Source organism: Epinephelus fuscoguttatus, linkage group LG16 (assembly GCF_011397635.1).
Source record: "Epinephelus fuscoguttatus linkage group LG16, E.fuscoguttatus.final_Chr_v1".
NCBI classification, from domain to species: Eukaryota; Metazoa; Chordata; class Actinopteri; order Perciformes; family Serranidae; genus Epinephelus; species Epinephelus fuscoguttatus.
This window is the reverse complement of record NC_064767.1, coordinates 9,949,592-9,973,033: the sequence shown is the minus strand read 5'-3', so window position 1 is coordinate 9,973,033 and position 23,442 is coordinate 9,949,592. Positions and strand designations below refer to the sequence as shown.

Below are 23,442 nucleotides of genomic sequence, written 5' to 3'. Positions count from 1 at the left end.
AACCGTCACACTATGGTGTAACTGCAGTGAACGACTGAGACCTTAAAAGAGTTTGTGTTTTGCATTTTTAAACCACATTACTGTTGCATCCCATTGGATCTTTAAAAGGGTACGTTGCCATTTTTCAGCTAGCTCTGTATCAAAACAATGTGGACAGCATGTGTAAATGAACTGTGGTAAACTTCCCTCCGTCCAACCAATGCCAAGATATCCCTCCTCACCCCCAATGAAATTCCGCCATACGAGTTTCAAATTACAGGCTATACTTCCGCGTTTTTGCACATATTGCTCCAGGGATGACGTTTTTTTGTAGGCTGACGCGGAAGTTAGCATTGCTCTGGTTCCCTCGTCAAAAACCCTATGGGATTTTTCACAGTTTTAGGACTCAGTCCTGGGATACTCTATTGCCCGCCACCCATGGTGCCACCGCCAACACAGTGAGTATAGAAGCAGATCAAGAGAGAAACCCGTCTGTATCTGAGGGTGCTTTCAGACCTAGAGTTGTCTCCTTTGGTCTGAATCAGGGACTAATTTTGTCACAAAGTTGTATAATTGCCTAGAGTTGGTTCGTGTTCTCACGGCAGCATTTACAAGCGGACCAGATCAAATGCCTTGTGTGAGAAAGCTGCTCTTGATTGGTCAGAATTTCCATGTGGGAAAAATCCAGGAAGTAAAGCAAACGTTGAAGAAGAGTACACTTGCAAGATAAATGTGACACTTTCTAATGTCACAATGGAGGGACAACTACGCAGGTTGATTTTAGCGCTGCTCATCGTGGACTATATTGCTGTCATTGTTCATTTTAGTCAAAGCATACAGTTTGAAAACGAGGCGCGGCTCCAACTAGAAAACAGTGTTTTGAGGCATTGGATGTGCTGAATGTGCATATTAAAGGGAAATTTTGGTTTATTTCAACCCGTCTCCTATCGTCCTAAATTTGTTTCAGGTGACTAGTGACATAAAAATAATAATTAGCATGTTAGCCATTAGCCTAGATACAGCCGGGGCACATAGTAGCGTCAGACCTGTTAAAACGTAAGTGAACGGGCAACCTTCAAGTGCAAAATTAGTCCACTGAACAAGCTTTTTTTTCCACAAAGACCGCCTCATATCGTTAGGATAAATGTCAGAGAACATATAGAAAACGACATGTAAACGTGTTGTCTTATCTTACCGGTGTGCTGCCATGTTTGTTTACCATCTAGCTCTGCTTTCCAAAGCGCGGCCGAAATATGGCGAGAACAAGCAGCAACAGCTGGAAGGCAGAACCGGACAGTAGCCTGAAAAGTTCATTCACTTATTTTATGAAAGATTTATAGAATAATGGCTGATTTTTGCCAGACTTCGACTTTGTGGAGGAGGAATTTGATTTTGCAGAGTGCAGAGAGGCACGGTCTTTGTGGAAAAAAAGCTTGTTTAGTGGACTAACTTTGCATTTGAAGGTTACCCGTTCACTTACGTTTTAACAGGTCTGACGCTCCTATGTGCCCCGGCTGTATCTAGGCTAACAGCTAACATGCTAACTACTATTTTTATGTCATTAGTCACTTGAAACAAATGTAGGACGATAGGAGACAGGTTGAAATAAACCGAAATTTCCCTTTAAGACAGTACAGGAGGAGGTGCACATTAATAATCCTCCAGGACTGTGACATGCTCATGTTTAACCCAAACAATGTGTCATGTGACTGCAGTTGGTTCAGATCCAGGTCGGAACACGTTCTCACCACAAACAAACCGCACCAGAATTCGTTTGTAACCGGACCGAGACCACCTCTTCAAGAAGGTCTTGGTCTGGTTGTTTTGATGCGCACCTGAGTGTGATTGCTGTGTTCACACCTGCTCAAACGAACCGCAGTTAGGTGGCAAACGAACTTGAGTTTGATTGAACCAAACCAAACAGTGCAGGTGTGAAAGTCCTCTCAAACTCAGATCGGAATCCAATCAAATGGTAGATCTAGGCAGTGCGGAATGAATATATATCGAAAGGATGTTACTATATTGGCTATTTCTCGCCTCATGTTTTCAGAAACATGTTCCAGCTCACTGTTTAACTGTAATGCAAGATCATTTCTTGCCAACCGGCCACTATTGTTTCAAACAGACGTGTTCGCGTTACATCATTCAACAGCAGGAGCATTTATCGGCATTCTGGTAGTTGTAGGTTTTCTCCCTCGTCAGCAAAAGTGTCCTTTTTCTCTGATTCTGTGGCACCAGTTTCAAAAATATTTGCGTGGTTTTACCGCATCTTATTAAAAGGCCATGTTTCCAGCAGTGAAGTATTTATTCAATTGTTGGGATTTACCACTAAACATTGATTCACATGCTGCCGTCAAAATCTCTGAAAAATGAAGTTTCCCAAAAATAATCTTACGAAAAACACCATGTGGAGGCTGTTTGAAGCATCTTTCAATACTGGTCTCATTTGTTTAAGGCAGTCTGAAAGTTAATATAGTGATGATGTTACCATGCTTCACATATCGCCTGTAAGAATCTCATTAACTCTTTTAAAAATCTGAACATGAATAGATTATGAGATGATTGGGTGAGGACTGCAGCACTTCAGGATGCAGTACTGAGGGATTTTTATTTGGTTGCTTGGCGGGCAATCTGGCTGTGTTCTAGTGTTTTGGGCATGTCAGTTGGATGGATGATGTTTGGGCTGAAGGGAAAGACAGAACGCTGCCCTGTGTCTGTGCTCTGAACTCTTCTCACCCTCTGAGAGGAAATAGGTGCTGACAGCATCTCCTTTTTTTCTTCCTCTCCCTGTGTCTCTCTATCAACCCCCGACCTCTGCCACACACTCTTTCTTTATCAACTTCATCATGAACTCTCTCTCCCCATCATCCCCATCCATCTATCTCTGAATTCTCACCTCCATCATGCTCCCTCTGTCTCCCCCATCCCAAATCCTTCTCTTTGCTTCTGTGAATGTTTTTCTCTCCTCTCTCTTTCCACATCCATCTATCCTCTTCTTTCCTGCTCGGTTCTTCCTTCCCTCCCTGCAGTCAGAAGTTGAGTTTTAAGGATCGGGTCCGGATGGCGAGCCCCCGTGGTCAGAGCATGAAGAGCAGGCAGACGTCCATCAACGACCGCCAACGCTCTTCCCCTGGCAACGAGGTGGTAGGAGGCCCCGAGCTGATGGGAGGGAGCCCGGCCAAAGTGCAGAAAAGCTGGAGCTTCAACGATCGGACACGGTTCAGGCCATCGCTGAGGCTGAAGAGCCAGACTCGCACTCCTGTCCCAGATGGTGAGTGGGACTGTGTGTGTGTGTGAGTGTGTGTGTAACTGTAAATAGCAACCAAACATCCAAAACCACGTCTTACAAATCACTCTTTTTCGCACAGTGCTCCATTTTATGCAGTAAATGTCAGAGGTGGGAACAAGTCACTGTTTAGCAAGTCACATGTAAGTCTCAAGTCTTTGCACTCAAGTCCCAAGTCAAACTCCATGTTTTGTACTTCTGAACTTTAAGTTTCGAGTCCTCAACAAGTCATAGTGCACTCTTCACTAAGTGTAATGCCCTTTTAACTACAGAGTAATCATATTATTTTTAAAAATCTTAAATGCTTTTTAAAATTTGTTTTATTCGTTAAGTTTGTTGGAAGATGTGTCTCTGTAATTTTCGACCCACACGTTTTGCATACTGCTGTTTGTTTTATGTTGACCACCCATAGTTTTTTTAAATTAAGTATCTGTGGTATGATTTTTTCCAACTGGTGCTCAGAAACACAACGTCAGTTCTTAATGGTTCCCCTCCTGCAATTTGATTGGATGCTGTTGGATATGTTCGAACAAAATTGATTCAGAGACTTAAGCACTGACCTGCTTGGCATGACTAGCGTTAATTTTAGTTGATTCAGAAAATGAATTGACTTGTGGGACACTTTTTAAATAACATACTTTTTAATCTGTGGACTTGGAGTGAGGTATCAAGTATTTTGAGGTCAAAAGGTTCAAGTCCAAGTGAAGCAGCAAGACACTGGTGTTAAAGGCACGCTAAGCACCGTTGGGCATCTCTTCTGTTTACGTTCAACAATGTTATCAAACACAGCGGAGCTAGCTCGCCCCTCCCCCCTAGTCTTCCATGTCTCTGCCATGAACGAGCGGTAGCTGCTGGATTTACACACCTGTTCAAGGGATAGTGCACCCAACATGCAAATTCAGCCATTATCTACTCACCCATATGCCAAGGGAGGCTCAGGTGAAGTTTTAGAGTCCTCACAACACTTGCAGAGATCCAAAGGGAGAGTGGGTAGCAGCACAACTCCATCTAATGGAGGCTGACAGCGCCCCAGATTCAAACGTCCAAAAAACACATAATTGAAACCACAAAGTATCTCCATACTGCTCGTCCGTAGTGATCCAAGTGTCCTGAAGCCCCGACATAAAAAGTTGTTTGGAAAAACGTCATTTGAACTCTGTTTTTAGCCTCATTGTAGCCTGTAGCTCTAACTGTCTCTCTGTGGACTGCGCTCACGTGTGCACCCTTGCGCGAGACCGTGAGACATGGGCACCGCGTTCATGTGTGTTCACGTGCATTCACTAGGCTCACGCTGGCTGGTTGGTGCAGCCTGGACCCAAATGTTTCTGTTGCCATTTGCGGAGCCTGGGCTGCTTACAGAGACCGGACTTTTTCACAGCACATTCAGAGGACATGTAGCTAGCGGATCGTGAGGAGATGTTTGCTGTGTGTGACAAAAACTTTTCAAACTTAGGAAGACTTAGAGAGCCTTTAAAGTCCATGTGGAGTTGCAAGTCTTTTTTTGATTTTGTCAAATTGAGTCCAAAGTCATCAAATTTGTGACTCGAGTCCGAGTCGTGGTAAATTTAGAATAACTTTGTTTGATGTCTTAAACTTAAAGGGGAACTATGACCATTTTCAAAATTCATACATGTTATTCCTGTGGTGTAAGACAGTCCAAAAATATTGGTAAACATAAACAACTCTCTCCTGAATCCAAAAACTAGAGTGTTAAAACTGAAATTTGTGATGTCTTAGGGTATAAAGTCTAGAGCTGCTCCACAGAGAGTGAATAGTGACAGATGTTTTAGATGACACTGAGAGCAGCCAGGGGAGTGTATAAGTGTATAAGGAAACATTTTATGTCTTAGACATTGAGAACACTACAATAGGATAAAGCTGATTTGGGTTTAAAAAGGAAAACAAATATTCTGTGAGTCCACAAAATCAGTCTCACATTCACTGTCTGTGGAGCAGCTTTCTACTTCATGACATCACAACTTTAAGACTAACTTCACTGGTTTCTGGCTTTGAGAGAGAGCAGGTCATGCTCGCAGTTATTGATTGAAATAAAAAGCCATGGAAATAACATATTGGAATTTTTAAATTGGGTGGTGTTCCCCTTTAATAGAACCGCCATGCTGTGCAGCCATCTGTGTCCTATATGATCTAATCTATAATATGTCAATAGGTCAGGCTGAATGGTTGTTTTTAAGATGGTGCACCAGAATTTTCATTTGATGCAGTAATGTGTCCAATGGGAGTCCCAGTTATGTTTTTATCCAGGTGGGTATTTTACATCTTGAGGAACATCTTAACAGAGTTTAATTATGTGCTTTCATGTGTACTTTAAATGTCCTGTTTTGTGAATGAATTTATTACGACATAAATTAGTGTACATGTATACTGTATTTTGTGCAGCAGCGTTTTCACTCAGAAGCTCCTACCCTACAGTAATAGAAAAAAATGCTGACTGTTTTAATAGCACCTCTGTGTCTCCTCTTATTCCCCCGTATCATTTATATGAACTGACTTTATAACCTCTTATGTGGCCTTTATCATCATTCACTCTCTTTTCATTTTTCCCGCATGCTTTCTCTTGCTCTTTCTCCTCTTCTCCATGTCCGTCCCTCTGTCTGTGTCTTCTACTCTCCTAATTATTGGCAGTATAAGGGATATATATACCCTCCTCTCTCACCTTACATAGCTGAGCTGGCAAAACGCTGCCCATTCGTATTGATCCCATCCAAGCAGGGCATAAATTCTCACCACCTAAAAGCCAAAATAGTATCAGTTTGAAACATTCTTGGAGACTCCTGTCCAGACTATGCAGAAAATGTTTTATGAGTTTAAAGACTGGAAATGATTTTGCATGTGGGCTTCATTTATTGATGAAAGGGCGGTATGTCTCTCTCAGTGGACACAGGCATGACCACGGAGGATTCCTTTGATGAGAGAGGCTGCCATTGTGATGTTACAGTGGAGGATCTATCAGCTCCCCTCAAGGCTGTCATCAGAGCTGTCAGGTGAGATCCTGCTTCAGTTACACTTGTGTGTTTCATCCAAAGCATCTTTGAACCACCAAGATCCTACAAATGTTTGAGGAAGGGAAAAGAAACCAACAACCAGGTTTGCAAACTTGCATCCAAATACTAATAACAAGTAGGGTGTTTACTGGTGTTTATTGTGCCATAGAGCAAAATGTGAAAGTCTCTTGTGTTAACCACAGACCTTATTTTAGGAATCAAACCCAAACAACTGACCCCGAGACGAAGGAACTGAAAGTGCAAAAAGGCTAACTCACTTCTGGGTTTCAGGACTCTTTCCTTAGTACAATAATCAGGGAAGCAGCTACCAGACTATATCTTGATTAGGGGCAGTGACTTGTCTCCGCTGGGTGCCTGGCAAGTTTCCAGGAAGTTACAGCGCCTGGCTAAGAAATGGTCAACATAACCCTAACTCTGACCTGTAAAACCACAAACTGTTGTTTTAAGAGGCAGACATGATGACCTGACCTGTGTATTTTGTTATCTTTAGACCTCACTTCCAGTCTTTATGCTAAACTAAGCCACCCAGCTGCAGACTAGTGTTGCACAGTATACCGGTACTAAAATAGTACCGTGGTACTCGAGTATTCCAAATGGTACTATACTGCATTTGGAAAATACCGGTACTTTGAAATTGATTCAATTCATTAATTTAGTTAATTTATTTTACTCATTTATGCACACAAATGCCTTTCTTGTTCCTACTGGAGCACAGATTGCGCAAGTGGTGTGTATGACAACACCTGTATCAACATCCGCAGCTGGCGCACGTGAGAAAAGACTAGAGAAAGTCTGCCTCGCAAGGGAGACAACACGAGACAACACCAACTTGGTGAAACATTTGAGCAACCAAACCGTGACGTCCGTACCGAGGAACTTTCAAACCATGATTTTTTGGTACCGTTACACCCCTACTATTTATTGTTCTAAAGGTTTGTAGCCAAAAGGACTTTTCCTTAGGAAAAGTACCGAAAAGTATCGAAATTCATATTGGTATGGGTACCGAAACAAAGATTTTGGTATCGTGACAACACTACTGCAGACTGTAGATTTATATTTACTGTGAAAATGAGACTGGAATCTTCAATATTTATCCTTTATTTTGAATGGTTTTAAACCATTAACCATCATCAATTATTAGATATTAGGAAGCGACACATTTTATCTTGATATTCAACCCTTCTTCTGACTGGCTATTTATGATCAACTATAGCTGTCTGATGAATCTGAAACTGGTGGTTTGTTGGAATTTAGCTCCATTGAAACCCTCCAGCTTCCTGACTGTATTTTGTGACCTGCTGGGACTGATAATGGACGTCTTATTGATTAGTCACATCATTTAAACTCCCCCTTGGGGCCATTTTTCTCACCTGTGTCCATTGATTCTGAATCGACAGTGACAGCTCACTGAACTGAACAGTTACCCGTCAATCGGTGATGTCACTGAACTGAGTCCTCCTTTTATGATTGGCTGGTTGTTGATTGTATACCACTGTAGTGCAATCTTTTCTGTAGTTGAGCTTGCGTTAAAGTCAGGTTACGTGCCATATTGATTCACTGTTCGCCTGCTTTCTTTAGAGGCTCTTTTATGATCTGAAGGTATTGATCAAATAATTCATGAATGAAAAAAAATACCATATTTGAATGAATGCATTTAGAGTAAGGAGCCAATAACCTGGTGTATACATGTGTTTTTGAGTCTGGTTCTGTACGCCTAAACAAGTTCTAGCTGATCAGAAATGATGGCTGCTGAAGGAGGTTCAAAACAAGTTTGTTTTTCTCTCTTCACACGTATCTCCTCACAGTGCTACAGTAACAGATCATATACCACAACAACACAGACCCCAGCCTGTCGTCTCTCCTCTATACATGTAACTCTGGATGGGAAAAAACATGCTTCACGCATGAGTGCAGGGGCTCACACAATGTTTGCATTTATAAACGGATTTCTCTGTGTCTTCACGTCCGTGTTTCTCCATCTTTTTCTCTTTATCTATATGACCTACTGCTGGGTTTGAGGGGTTAGCCTGAGGGAGTTTTTCACGCAGTTGTGTGTGTGTGTGTGATCGTGTGTGTGTTTCACCAGACCATGATCTCTTACACTGGCACCGGCACCCTGTGAGCGAATGTTTATCCAACTGGCGCCAACTGATTCTCTCACTCCGCTGCTTCTTCTCACCCTCATCATAGTTTTTCATCATAAGAAATGTCCATTTTCACCTCTCAGTAAAACAGGATTTACATTTAAAAAACATATGAAAAAGGGATTTGGAGGGTCTCCACCAGAACATTTAGAGCATCAAACGCTTAATTTCTTGCATTCTAGTTGTTTTTTATGCACCAATTTGTGCTTTTTCTGCAAAAATGTATGTTTTTTTATTGGCAGGGAAAGCAAGGAAGGGAAGCATCCCCTATGTTAACACCTATGCCAGATAGTACTGGTATCACTGTATCACTGTATATTGAAAGGACTAAAGAAGAAAGACCAAGCCAAGGCCGTTATGATTGCCAGTGTTGCTCCTACAGATCCTCTTCCATTAGCTTCTGAGTCTGTCTGTAAACAAGTTGCATGTCTGCGCAATACTTATGATGCCTGCCTTTACACAGAGTGGGCGTCAGGTGGGTGGAACACAGTTTGGCACATCCAACTTTGTGCAGATTGGAATTTGTATTTTCTATCAAGAGTCCAAGTTTTGATGGAATCCACCGAAAATAATTTGGTTTAGTTTGGTAAAAAAAAAAAAAAAATCCGGTCAGTCATCACTTTGCAGCGTATTTGCAGGTTGTGAAAGCTGTAAAAAAAAATTTCATATTTGCAATATGAATCAACATGCCTCACTGAGTACCTGATAAACAAAACGATCACACACAAAGGATGAATTCAAATTAAAAACATACTTCTACAAATACGGAGATAGAATGTGTAAATGAACTAAAACATGTACAGGATAAACAAAAGGATACCTCCTCCTCTAGGCAACAAAAATCTCATCTTTCCTTTATGTTTCTTCTTTAATGTACTTCAGACCAGACTTCATAAGATGTCCCTTGGCAGTTGTTAGTACTTGCCATTAATGATTCAAAAGAGGCAATATCCATCATCAACTTTAGCCATCCATCAAACACAGGCTTTCTCAAGCTCTTCCAATGATGCAGAATTATCCTTGATGCCCCAACAAAGCCTGCCAGTGCAAGTCTAAATTGTTGTTAAGATATATGTAGCAGCAGCAGGGTCTCCTAATAAGGGCAGCTGGGGAGATTTTTTTATGCAACCATTCTCCAATACATCTGATGACATCTTTCCAGAAAGAAGGAACAAATGAGCAATCCCAATATAAATGAAGAATTGACCCCATATGTCCCTTTCTTTGAAGCTTAGCTGGGGTGTAATAATACCTGTGTATGATGTGATGTGCATCTCTAACTGACCATCCAGCACTGGCCTCTACAGTTGTCCAGGCGTCCTTTTTGATAATTGAATGAGGGTATTTTTCCCAATTTTTTCTTAAATTTGCTAATTACACAATTACCATAAAGGTGTCTGCCAGAAACCAGTTTGTTCTCTTTTTTACTTAAGACAACTCTCAAACTCTTAATGCAGCTCCTAATTTGTAGATAACACCAGAATCCTCTCTTGTCTTTCAAGCCAAACTCGTCTTTAAGCTCTTGGAAGGAACATAAAGTGTCTGCCCTACCCACCTTAGTCCTGGTCCCCATGATATCTTGTGTGAATTATGGGTGCATTTTGGCGTCAAACCGAAACCGGCGATTTCCAGTGGAAATTTGTTTGTTCACAGTACACTTCTTTCCAAGAGCAATGGGGAAATAAAATGTGGAACACACCACCTGTTATAGCTCAAACAGCATTATATGATCATACCTCTGCCATCTCTGACAGACATCTCAAAGCAACCCAGCACGCTAGCAATTAGCTTGCCTTGCTCCATTGAAATCCTGTTAACTTTGTCACGGCCCGAGCTAGCTTAAGGTAAACATCTGCTCGTTCTAAAGATGATTTCTGGTTTCTGATGGCTTATTAAGAGATACTAGCACATTCTGCAAACATTTAACATAATTCAGTATAAACTGTAGCTCCATGTAAAGTGAATAAATGTGATGTTTCCCAGCTAATCCTCCGCTCGTTTTTTTAACTTCTGATTAATTAAAAATTGTCCTGAGCGAAACATGAAGCTGAATTTAGCAGCAGATTTCAGTAATAGTCATATAAATTAGGAGTAAAAGAAGTAACTTTTGGCTGTCACTCTAGGTGTCATTCTCTAATACTTTTTCGCTGTGTCTGGTGAAACTCTTGTGGTTTTATTTTCATATCAATGGTACATTTGGCAGCAGCAACAATCCCTTTTTGTTCTGGTCACATGTTCAACGCACAGTTGCTGAAGACAAATACGTAGCTTAGACTGGTCGTTAGTCGTTACAGACACAGACACTGCAACAGGTACCAGAGCTCTGCAGAGACATTTTAGAAAAGAAGACTGAAAAGAGTAGCCACTGGGACTAACCACAGACAGTCTATGGGACTAACTAGCTTACTGCTACTTCTGCTTTCTTACTGGAAGTTGTGCATATAATCATTTCCACAGTAGTGCCCTCAGGAGTAAGATGGATACAAACAACTAATATCCTAATATTATTATCTAGCCATGATTCATACAGGATGGGTGTCTTTCCTATCCGGATTGCTGGATTGTTCCAAATTGCATATACTGAGAAAGATGTAACAGGGTTTGTCTCCCTGAAATGCTGTAGGATGGGACTGGTGCTTGTGTTTGGTACATCAGTGTGCGTGAGAACTGTAACATTGTGAACTGAAGTCTGTCAAACCTTCCTATCACTGGCGCCTCTGTTTCTCTATACTCCGACACACACAGATCACCAGTACCACCCAACTAAGGCCTGCCTTCCCACCCAGCAGGCCTCCTTCATGGGCAGCCAGAGCCCAGGGCTTTCCCAGGGTGTCAGGTTGAGGGTTGGACACCCCCTCCCCTGTCAGGACTGTTATTACAGAGGGTCATCTGTCACCGTTGTTTCCATTTAGACAGTGAGAAAAACCGGCAACTGGCGAAAAGCAGAAGCCACCGGGGAATCCAAATGCACCGAGTACATGGATCTCCTTACCTGTATCAATATTATCCACCCAGCAGTGGCTCTGCTCACCAAATAGAAGGAGATAGAGGATTACACTCAGGTTTCAAAGCCATTCTTTTTGGTTGTTATGGATTTGACAAGAGAACCAGTGAGCTGTGGTTTCCCCTTAGACACTCTTTGAGGTATCTGAGATTTTAATAATGTTTTCATTATTACGCTCCAAAAAGATCAACAAGTGGACCGTAACAGGGATCATCCCAAAGTTGCTGCTGCCATCTAGTGGTTGGTTATAGTAATTACACCCTTATGTTACTGACCGCAGCATCTCTCTTCTCCCTGTCTAACTCTATTTGCTTCTGTGTGTGTGTGTGTGTGTGTAGGATCATGAAGTTCCATGTGGCAAAAAAGAAGTTTAAGGAGACATTGCGTCCGTACGATGTGAAGGACGTCATAGAGCAGTACTCTGCAGGACACCTTGACATGCTCTGTCGCATCAAGAGCCTTCAGACGAGGTCAGGACACACACACACACACACACACACACACACACACACACACACACACACAAGTATAAAAAAATCATAACTTTCTATACAGTTGAACAACTTATATGTTCATGTTTACTGTTTTTGACATCTGTAAATTGGTCTATATACTGCAAGAGCTTTTACTCTTATGGACTTGCGTAGGTGGATGCTGCCACCACTGTTGTTGCAGTTCCTACCAGTCTTCTACTGACAGTCTTGTAAAATAAAATCAATCTACTTTTACCTTGATCTCACCTCCTTCTATGTCTTTTGTACCCACTGTGTATGTGTGTGTATGTACTGTATATGTACACGTGTGTCCCCTTTCTCTCCCAGACTAGACACTGTAGTGGGTCCCCCTCCGAGGCCATTCAGCAGCCGCCACAAGACCTTTTCTTCTCCCTCCCTGCATTTATATTACAGCCAGGCCCGGAGGAAACAGTCTGCACCGGGGTTAGACATACCCTGTCCTAATCTGCTCACCAACTGCTTCCCTGCTAACATAACCAAAACTTTGATGACGTCATGCAGCATGCATTCACATGAACATGTATTGCATCCTTGCATAAGAATAGCCTGTAAAGGTTGGAAAGAATCACAGAAGCTTTGGTTTATTTAATTTAATTCAGTTTAGTTTAGTCCTGCCAGCTTGAGTGTCAGGAAATAATGTGTGTGACAGGTGACATTTACTGAATCTGAGATAGTATGTGGTGAGTTGCAACAGAAAATTTAACCAAATTGCCTGCTTGACCCAGGTCTGGCTGTAGAGGTCATCAAGGAGCCCAAGCAATGGATTACAAACAGTGTTTTACATGAGGAGAATAATGAAAATATATCAAGTTTTTGAATCAGATGTTACATTATAGGTAGAAGATATCTGGGTTCTGCTGAGCCTCAGTAATATGAGTTAAGAAACAGACACTGACTCATAGTCACAACATTTTCAACCATAAAGGTCCTTTATTACACCATTTTTATTTGTTTAGCTTAAGTAATCTAATACTTTTAAATGCTTCTGAATACTTGTTTGTGTCACACTGAAAACTATGTCATAATCCTGATTTGGGAACCTCGACCACCTCAACCAGTTGGAACATTTCGTTAGCTAACATGCTCTAGGTTACAATAGAAGTAAGACAATCTATTCAGTGCTACACAGAGATGCAGTTCATCTAGGTTTTCCTCACGTAAAAGCTCCAATCCAGAATTTATTTGACCCCATAAAACGCCATTTACCATATTAGATGCATCAAGAATCTGACTTGTTCATCATCAGTTTCTTGTTCCTTTTGCATCTTCCACCCACATAAAGAGGCTTTGAGTCCATAATCACTTAACTTCTGTAAAGCAAAGCTTGGCATATTATTCCAGTAGGGGGTGCTAGCTATACCATTATGGATTGGGACTTTCACATGTAGAAATTACATTTAAAAAAAAAAAAGAAGTTTGTTTTTAGCTCTCTGTCATCTGGTGTTTTGTTGTGCTGAATGAACACCAGTGCTGTAAGTAGTTCTCCTGTTTAACGACCTAGTGCTTGTTTTTTGTATCTGGGTGTTGGTTTGAAGTGTGTTTTGGCAAAGGCTGTAGATAAACACAGACCACGTCAGTGCTGAGAGGTGCATTTACTGTATCTCATTAGCATTGCTATCAGACATCCATTGTATCAGTATTGTTTATGAATATTACAGTCTGTTTTTAATGGTTTACTCTCTGAGGCTGATAAAAACATCTAAATGACAATTGCATTGTCAAATGTGGATTGAAGAGGACATTACAGTCTAAAAGCTGTTTTATTTATAAATTTTCCTGCTGTGGTATAAACAAATTTCAGTCAGGACCACTTTAGTTAAGGAAAACTTTATTTACATTAGCGGTATTATATTTGGCGGTGTGGCTCTGCGGCCGCTCTGACTTTCCTCAGCCTTACACAGAAAGCCCTAAGGCAGAGAAAGCACACTTCTCTGCCCTTCCACACACCTACATGGGAAGCCTAAGGCAGAGAGAGCACACCTCTCCACGTGCCTGTGTGGAGAACCTGAAGTCAGAGAGAGATCACATTTCTCTGCCCTTCCACTTGCAAATGAGGAAAACCTGAGACACAGAGAGCAAACCTCCCTGCCCTTCCATGCACCTACATGGGAAGCCTAAGGCAGTGAGAGCAGCAGCAAAGACCCACGGAAACAGAACAGAGCAGCATCAGTGACAAACAGAAATGACACTGATAAGTCAGACACAGCATGAAAAGGAGGAGCTGGGGTGGAGGCGGGTTGCATAGCAGCTTGCAGAGGAAGCAGCAACAGTAGGCAGGCCAGAGCAGTTTAAATAGGGCACCCTGAATGAGATTCACCAATTGGTTGCATAGAAAGGAATCATGTGATCTATCAGCTGACTCCCTTCCATCAATCAGCTGCTCCATCAGCTGATGTAGCTGGGATGTGAGCTGAGCTTGACATCATGTCCTGCCTGAACTAACGCTATGCTCAATATGTGGGACAAAGACTACTTACATGATAATACTGAACATGTTTTATTATCAAAATATTTTAAAAAAATTCCAACATCAGTTCCAATATCAGCCTTTGACAACTTTATTTTCAGCCCATTTTCCCCTCTCATCATCTGTGTTTATCTACATGCCAATTTCATTTATTATCAGTTACTATGCGACTGTATTTGTTCATTTGTCCACCTGTGCTTCATGCTTTAGTGTGTGTGGGTGTGTGAGTGAGTGTAAGACAGAGACAGAGAGAAAGATCTGTATCTGACCCAGTCTTTTTCCTGTCTCCAGACTGGCCAGTGCAGCGGGCTCTGGTCCCAGCCTGAGTAGCCGACCCAGGAACATGTCCTCTCCTGCCCTGCACTATTATTACAGCAACAACAGGAAGAAGCACTCTGGCTCAGGGTTACTTTTATTTAACTTTTAATTTTACCATAGAATCCCATTAGTTTCTCCATGACTATTAGTGCTCATTAGTTCCCTTGCTGTCCCCGAAAACATTTGAGTGTGAATTGTCACACTAAAACAGACATGCTCACAGAAATACTCGCCGTTTGTATTCACTTTCCTATGGCACCAGATGGTTGGAGTTTACATTAGACTATGTACTAGGATGTTAACATACAAAAAAGGATTTTAAAAGCTGTTAACCTGAAACATGATCTAATGTGTTAAACTCCAGCCATTTGGTGAGGATTTTGTTAATCAAGTCTGATACACACAAACATTTGCATTTGATGCAAATGTGTACTATGTGTACATTTACACCCATCAGTCGTGTTGCTACATACCATACATACCAGATACCATGCAAATACTTCATCTTTTTTTCCTTCACCAGAAAGGGGAAACATTTGCGTGTGTGTGTATATATATGTGTGTGTGTGTGTGTGTGAATGTTGCTAACGTGTGTGCAGCTGTGTTTTCCAATTAATTCATGTGTTTTGTTTTAGATAAAACTTGTGTTTCCTGGGTGCTGGCCTCTCCTAGATCGATGCATGTTAGAGATACACAAACTTAATTAACGTCACTAATTTGACATTATTATAGTGTCAAAGAACTTGTGTGATTTGATCAATACTCTGACATTTAGAAAGCCGGCTACAGATTCATTTTTAATCTGAATACAGCTCTGTGTTTAGCATCTCCCCTGGATTTTAAATGCCTTAAAACATCAGGGGCCGTGTTCACAAAACTCCTGAGAGCACTCTCAGAGAGCTCCTAACTCAGCCTAAAAATATTTTAATAAGGGACAGAAACATTTTCCTTAGTAAAGAGGTGTGGCTGACCCTGTTGCTGGGTATGATGCTTGCTTTTAACAGGTGTGATTGGTTGTCTAAGACACACCCTTTAGTGAGCCTGCAAGGTGTTGTCACCCAGTGGAAATGAACTGAACTGCTGACTGTGAAAGTGTTGTCATTGTTAGTGTGATCACTCTGCTGATGGGAGGTTGAGACAGAGCCAAGTCATCACTGCTGCACTGTTGCAGTTTTCCCATTTTCCAAATATCTCAGTGTTGTGATCATTTTATCTCTGGTGTCATAGAATGATTGTGTTGGGTGTGTTTGAAGAATATTTCTCCTCCCTCTTTGTGTTTCTACCATTTTCTCCTCTGATTAAGGAGCTCTTAAACTCTTCAAAGTCCCCCTACCTGCTCTTAAAGGGATAGTGCACCCAAAAATGAAAATTCAGCCATTATCTACTCACCAATATGCCGACAGAGGCTTAGGTGAAGTTTTGGAGTCCTCACATCCCTTGTGGAGATCCAAGGGGGGAGTGGGTAGCAATACATCTCCACCTAATGGAGGCTTACGGTGCCCCATATTTCAAACGTCCAAAAACACATAATTGAAACCACAAAGTATCTCCATACTGCTCGTCCGTAGTGATCCAAGTGTCCTGAAGCCCCGACATAAAAAGTTCCTTGGAAAAACATCATTTGAACTCTGTTTTTAGCCTCACTGTAGCCTGTAGCTCTAACTGCTTCCCTGTGAGCGCGAGACCAGCGAAAGGACGTGAGCACACTTGAACGCGGTGCCCATGTCTCACGGTTTCATTTTTGGGTGCACTATCCCTTTCAGTTTTTCACCTTAGGAGCTCTTTTAAGGGCTAAGACACTTTGTGAGTAACATTTATCTTGACTTAATCTTAGCTTTAAGGGGAAATCCTAAGAAGAAAACGCCAGACGTTTCATCACTAGGAGCAACTCTTAGCGCTAGGAAGCTTTGTGAATACAGCCCCATATATATACATGTATGTTTGCTCATTCATTTTGGAATGGAAAGTGAAATGAATATCTGGTGATGGATGTACACACCTCAACATTGTTCTGCAAAAACCTGGTAAATTCAGTTATAAAGGGGCTGTGAACATTTTCTGAACACGTTGCATGAATTTTTTTTAAACTCAAAAGTTCATCGTCGAGCTTGAGTCACCAGGTTTTCATCCAACAGCAACAATATGCTCTTTGCTGAATCTAATTTTGAGATGTAGTGCTCATAAATAACTTGCTTTCATTCCCTTTCCTCACATTTTGTGAATATGTCTTTTTTGGGGTGTGCATGTTGGTTTTTATTTGTGAAAAGAGTCCATGCAAATGACATAGGCCTACAGCATGTACACCATTTTGAATATACTGTTTTTCTTTGTTCCAGAAAAACGGACAACTTTGGAGATAAGGGCATTGATACAGCCGTGTGTTGTGTGTTTTACTAACTCTAACCTTAACATCCTACTGCTGTTTTAGGTTTGTGACGTGACTTGGGATAACCTGTAATGAGGCTTGGGGTGCCTACTTATATTACAGCATCAGTATTTTCAATATATTAACACCGGTATATGTGTGTGTGTCTGTGTGTCAGGGTGGATCAGATTCTGGGAAAAGGCCAGATCCCTGTGGATAAGAAGATGAGGGACAAACTGCATCCAGATGGAGACTCTCTGGAGGGCATGAGCATGCTGGGACGTGTGTGTAAGGTGGAGAGACAGGTGAGCTGAGTTTTGATTAAAAAAAATCTGAGAGGGCGAAAAACTGCATCAGCACTATCCTTTAAAAATGCATTTGCAAGATTTTATTACCCAATATTGTTAATGATATAAGAAGCAAGGAGCTGATTTGGGCTTTTGATCAATACCAGTGAGTCAGGATTTACTGTGCCAAGCACGGAGATCTCTGGCTTCAAAACTCACTTACTGGTTTGACATCTGTTTTGGAAACACCAGATATCTGTCAGTGTTACGGAAAAAATCCTCGGTTGAAAATGGAGGTCAATAAAAGTCATAAATTGTTCAGCAGCCCTTTAAGCTTCAAAACCTCTCTTGCTTTGCCTCCTTTCATGGTCTCACTCCCTCGCTCTTTTTCCCAGGTAACTTCCATTGAATCAAAGTTGGACTCTTTGCTGGACGTTTACCGCCAAGTGCTACAGAAAGGCCCCACAGCACTCACCCTCTCCTCCTTGCCCCTGTTTGAGCTGGACAACCACCACAACTCGGACTACCAGTCCTCCATCATCGGCAGGGATCTTCCCTCTCCTCAGGGAGGTGATCCAGGTGGAGGCGGAGGAGATAACAATGGGGGAATCGGCCGTTCTCTCTGCTCCAACCCGAGAGGCCTGCGGCTTATCCTGGCACCTGCTGATGATGACTGCCCCCCTGACTCAGCACCTCCATCTTACCCCCCGTCCACAGCCTCGCTCTCCCCATCACCCCTGCTGCCGCCTGATAGCCCCTACCCGACCTTGGTCACCCCCAACGGTACCTCCAAAAGAGCACACTTCCCTGACCTGCCACCTCCACCTCCTTCAACAGGAGGTTTCACCCTCCGCCTGCCCCCAACGTTGCATCCCTCCCACCTGCGGTGCTCCGCTGACCCCGTCCCAGATGAAATGACAGATGAAGTCTCGGTAGATGAGGGGAGCCTGGGCCCCTCTGTTGTTGTGGGATCCAGTGTAGATGCTGACCAGGAAGGGGACAGTGAGGCAACCCCTGCACAGGGAGGGGTGCAGCTACGGGAGAAGTCTGGTTTGAAATCTGAGGGGGTCTGGAGGAGGCACATGAGCCTGGAGGTTAACCCCCTGCTGCTGCTCTCGTCTAGCCCGGACGAGAGGCCTTCAGACTGGGGAGGCAGTCTCGGGAAATCCCTCTCCGTGCACAATCTCAGCCAGCCTTTGACCAACCGTGCCCCCGGTCTCTCCTCTGCGCTCAACAACAGCAGCAGCAACGGTAGCAAACGTGGCAACGCCCACGGTGACCTTAGCAACTGGGACGGAACAGAACTCTTCATTAGTGAGTGCAAGCTAGAGCCAGCAGAAGAACATTTCGACTACCTGTCCCAGGGACCCGACAGCAGCCCCTCAGACCTTTTACAGACTGTGGAGGAGGCTGCACCACACCCCGACTTTCTCAGTCAGTCCCCACATATACAGCTGGCATAACCACATTAACACACACACACCTGCATACTGTATGTACACGACATTGTTGGGGAATACTTTTAAAGTATTTTTACAGGACACTATACAGATTATGTTTCAAATGTCCAAACAATGCCTTGTATATGGACATACAATATTTTTATATTTTGTCTAACATGATTATTCCCACTTTCATAAAGATTTTATGAGTTATTTGCTTTTTACAGGGTACTGAAATCACCATAAAGAATAGTAATGGAGGTATAAGATATGTATGAAAGTGGGCATAGTCATCTAAGACAAAATACACAAATAATGTTCCTTTAAGAGAAATCACTCTGGTCTTTACTAAAGATATTCAGAAATTTTATTAACTTTATACAAAAAAAAGGTTTTTCATATACAAGATCATATATTAATAAAAAAGGATGTTAATAACCTTTAATTTTGTTTAAAATAAAGAACAAGGAAGGAATGTTAACTGATTTCTGAGCCTGCAGTCTGACACCTGCCTACTAGGAATTAAAGTGTAGAGGCAAAATAATTTGGTTCACCACAACAGTAAGTGTCTGTGAGTAATGTTAGCTTTCTTGTCCATGCAATTTCCATCAGTCTGAACTGAAACCCAAACCAAAGAACCTAGTTTGGGCTCATCACTGAAACAAGCAGGAGTGTTTGTCGTAGAAAGTAAAGCATACTTTAATCTGCCTTGTGGCAACCTTGACAATTAAATGAGTGAATAAAACCAGAAGGAAATACTGTATGTCTCACAGCTAAAAGTCCAGAGTAGAGTTGAACCTCACAGAAGCCACTGGAAACTATAGGTCAACCACTTCTTTCTTAACATGCGGTGAAACCACTACACACACAGGTACATGCACACACATACAACCACAACCACAACCACAGGATACTCCAGCCAACTTGACGAAGAGCTGTGACTGACTAATGACTTTATTTTTCATACAAGTGCTTGTATTCAGAGACTTTGTTGGAAGACAAGAGGAGTCACTCGCTCTTCTTACTCAGCGTCTGTCTTTGGCAATGTAAAATGTCATCTTTTACTTACGCTTTCATACATATCACTGCATGGACTGTTTCCAAAAACAAATGAATGAAAGGAGAATAATGGGTGAGGCCTGGTGTGGTGGGAATAGCTGGATTACAAAAGAGGGCCAAAGGTTGAACCCTCCGCATGTATTCAGACCACAAGCATCACATTCTGTTCATTTTCTACAACCACAGAAACATTAGTCAATGTTTATGCGGTTGCTCAGTTTCATCTGTCAGCAAGTTGTCAGTGAATTTGGATGCAGCAAACCTTTTGGGGAAAAATGGCCTATCAGCGATCACTCAAGATGAAGGGCTGCTGGACCATGTCCCATTTGGTTTGGACAGTAGCCTGGTGAGTTAGTTGCTTACGGTCTGGATGCTGAAATGCCGCAGGCTTATCGAGTGGGCTCTCTCAGCCAAGCATGACATGCTGCATGTCTCAACTGTTGCAGTACCTACAGTGAAGAGCAGTCACACACTTGCTGGTGGCCTGGATGTCCCTCTGCATGTTAAAAAAATGTTTCCTCCAAAATCTTGAATGAAAAAGTTCGAGCAAAGTCTGCCTATATGAACATTATTATATACTAATTTGAACTAATTTGAAAGTAGTCATATAGATAACCCACTTCCTATTACAATTTAGAACAAACATACAACCTTTAAAGGTCTTTAGATTTTTTTTTTGACAAACCCTGTCTTTTTACTGGGTGCTGGTTGCACCATGTGCATTAATAATGATGCTGGACTGAGCATATTCCCTCCTCCTAGTCTAAAGCAACATGAGATGTAGTGTGTTGTTACAGGGCAACATGTACATATGTTATTTTGCACCCATGAAAACAACATACAGCACATGCACTGTTGTTGATCCAGTATGCATGTTGCTACTTTATCCATGTGTCCGTTCTGCTGCTGACGATGTCAGAAAAATTTGATATATTCACTTAAAAAACAGGAGCGAGAGGGAGTGAGATGAGAAAACCGTGCCCTGTAATCTCAATATAAAATCCTAATAGATATTTTCTGTGCACTCAGCTGGTGCTCTGATCCAGAGCAATGTGCTTATAAGAAAACCTTGGCAGTAGACTAACTGGACGAGCCAGGATCTCAGATTAAAATGTGGTTTTTGTGTTAACCTCTTTTACATCTTCTGCTGCACCCCAAAAAAAACATATTTCCCAGGATATTAAATATGCACACGTCCTCCTCACCACATCAAACATGATTATAATATTTAACCATGTAGGGTCATTGTAATAAGCTTTAAAATCGAGTGCACACATTTGTATTTTAGTGCATTCAGTCCTTGTTCAGATTTCACTAGCAGGCGTATGGGAAAATGGTGTGCTGCAAGTTCCTTGAATGACACTGTCCTTACACTACACTTGATAGTTTTCACTGCCATCCTGCTTGTTGACTGTTCTTGAGTGAGAATTATGCACAAAAATACGTCAGCCATCTTAATGTTATGTCAGCCATTTTGATTTGTTGTTGCATGTTTACGTCTTAAAGGGGTACGCCGTCACAGCAGTCTTAAAAATGTATTTTAACGTGTTAACAACAACCTTTATTCATCATTGTTTTTCAGTTATATTCCCTTTGTTTTGAATGGTAAGTGCAAATTTACTTAGCAAATAAATTAACACTCTGTAGAAGAACATAACAAGTATTATCTCCTAACAAATGACAATTGTAAACACATGTAGATTGATTTTGAAATATTATACAGCCCATGCAGGAGTTGATGAGATATATGATCAACGTGAAAGCACATTTGTTTTTTGGTGAGTTTGAGGAGCCTGAAAATGTGACATGGTAGTTTAATGCTTAATATTGGAATAGATTTGTTGTAGTTGTTGATTGAGTTTTGATACATATGAAAAGAGGCCAACCAAAACTGTCAGTTACTGTGGAGCGAGATGTCGGACACAAGGAAAGCTCAAGGACTCAGCCAGTCGGGGGATGGGATGGATTATCTCCCACATAAAACATGCTCATTTTTGCAATCTGTAAATTGCTTAAGGGTGCCTTTCTTGCATATGAAAAGTCTTCATTTTTTTCTTTGCAGGGCTACAAAGGTCCTGTTTGCCTATAGCCTATATCATACTGTATAGTTGAAGTCAAACTGCTCATTTTGAGTTGGGCATCCAGTTCACTTAAGTCATGTAGCTTTAGCCACAGACTTTATACGGCTTTGATGGATAATAATACCATTTCTCTACTGCTTGAACAGTAATTTATTACACAACTGGGCCTTAAAGCTTGACAATGTTAACATTATTATTTCTTTGAAATTAATTTATTAAAGTGCACATTATGTTCTCTGGATGAGAAATGCAAAAATAATTTTATTATTCATTAATAAAGTACAAATTAACTAAACTGTTTTTGGTTTTTGTGTCTTTTTTTTAATCAGAATTTCATAAACTTAAAGTGAAAGTTAGCACATGGTCATGTTGCCTTTTTTGAAATGATAATTTTAAGTTTTCAGGGTGGTTGATAATGGATTTAAGGGGTGTGGTTATGGGTGGGTTTTGAGACAGTGGGCCTCTGGGCACAGATATGCAGATATGTCAGGACTCACTCAAGATACACAGACTTTGTAGTGGTTATGTGTCTTTGTGGTCGGTTTGTGTGAATTTGAGGTAGTTTGGTGTCTCCTTGGGACTGTTTTGTGTCTTTATTGTCATTTTGTGTGTCATTTTGTGTGTCTTTTTGTCACTTTGTGTGTCTTTGTGGTCATTTTGTGTCTCCTTGTGATTGTTTTCTGCATTTTTGAGGTAGTTTTGTGCCTTTTTTAGTTGTTATGTGTTTTTGTCAACATGTTGAGCCTCCTTGTGCTTGTTTTGCAGTCATCTGGGTCTCTGTAGTAATTTTATGTCTTATTCAAGTAATTTTATGTCTGTTTGACGTAATGTTATGACTTTTTTAGTTGTCTTGTGTGTCTTTGTAGACATTTAGTGCCTCCTTGTGGTTGCTTTGTGTTCTTTTGAGGTGTCTTTGTGTCTTTTTTGGTTATTTTGTGTCTGTAGTAATCTTGTGTCTTCTTCTGGCTTGTTCTGTGTCTTTTTGTAGTGGCTTGTGTCTCTTTGACATAATTTTGTGTCACCTTGTGATTGTTTTGTGTTTCTTTGCAGTCATTTTGTGCCTCTTTGTGGTTGTTTTGCCTGTTTTTTTGTAGATATTTTGTGTCTCTGTAGTGCCTTTGCATTCCTTTATTGTCTTTTTGTGTCTCTTGGAGGTCATTTTGAGTCTCTTCCTGGTTAGTAGAAGGACAATATAAAAGAAGAAATGGTCGTGACTACAGTGACAGTGTTCAAGGAGCCATACTTTGGTGTCAGTTCGATTGGAGTCAATAGGATGGGCACTGCAAATCACACTGTAACCCATTATATCTTTGCCGTTTCAACTTTAACCATTCCTTCTTTTATATTTTCCTTGGTACCAACCAGAAAGAGACTCAAAATGACCACAAGAGAATACAAAGGAACTACAGAGACATAAAACATCTACCAAAAAACTGGCAAAACAACCACAGAGACACAAAACAACCACA

At 41.5% G+C, this 23,442-nt stretch overlaps 1 protein-coding gene across 3 annotated transcripts in view; it reads left to right on the top strand.

Annotated features, from left to right (window-relative positions):
• The window catches only part of kcnq5a (potassium voltage-gated channel, KQT-like subfamily, member 5a), a 158,287-nt gene extending 136,035 nt beyond the window's left edge, over positions 1 to 22,252 (top strand). For 2 of the 3 annotated variants that reach the window (XM_049600054.1, XM_049600055.1), the window contains 5 exons: positions 3,009 to 3,250; positions 6,162 to 6,270; positions 11,778 to 11,909; positions 17,283 to 17,409; positions 17,787 to 22,252. In XM_049600054.1, coding sequence (XP_049456011.1) covers positions 3,009 to 3,250; positions 6,162 to 6,270; positions 11,778 to 11,909; positions 17,283 to 17,409; positions 17,787 to 18,854 — 1,678 coding nt within the window. In that variant the 3' untranslated portion in view covers positions 18,855 to 22,252. Of the gene's footprint in view, positions 1 to 3,008; positions 3,251 to 6,161; positions 6,271 to 11,777; positions 11,910 to 12,260; positions 12,378 to 17,282; positions 17,410 to 17,786 lie in introns of all 3 variants that reach the window. The other variant, XM_049600053.1, reaches the window with a different exon arrangement.
• The last annotated feature ends 1,190 nt before the right edge of the window (positions 22,253 to 23,442 follow it).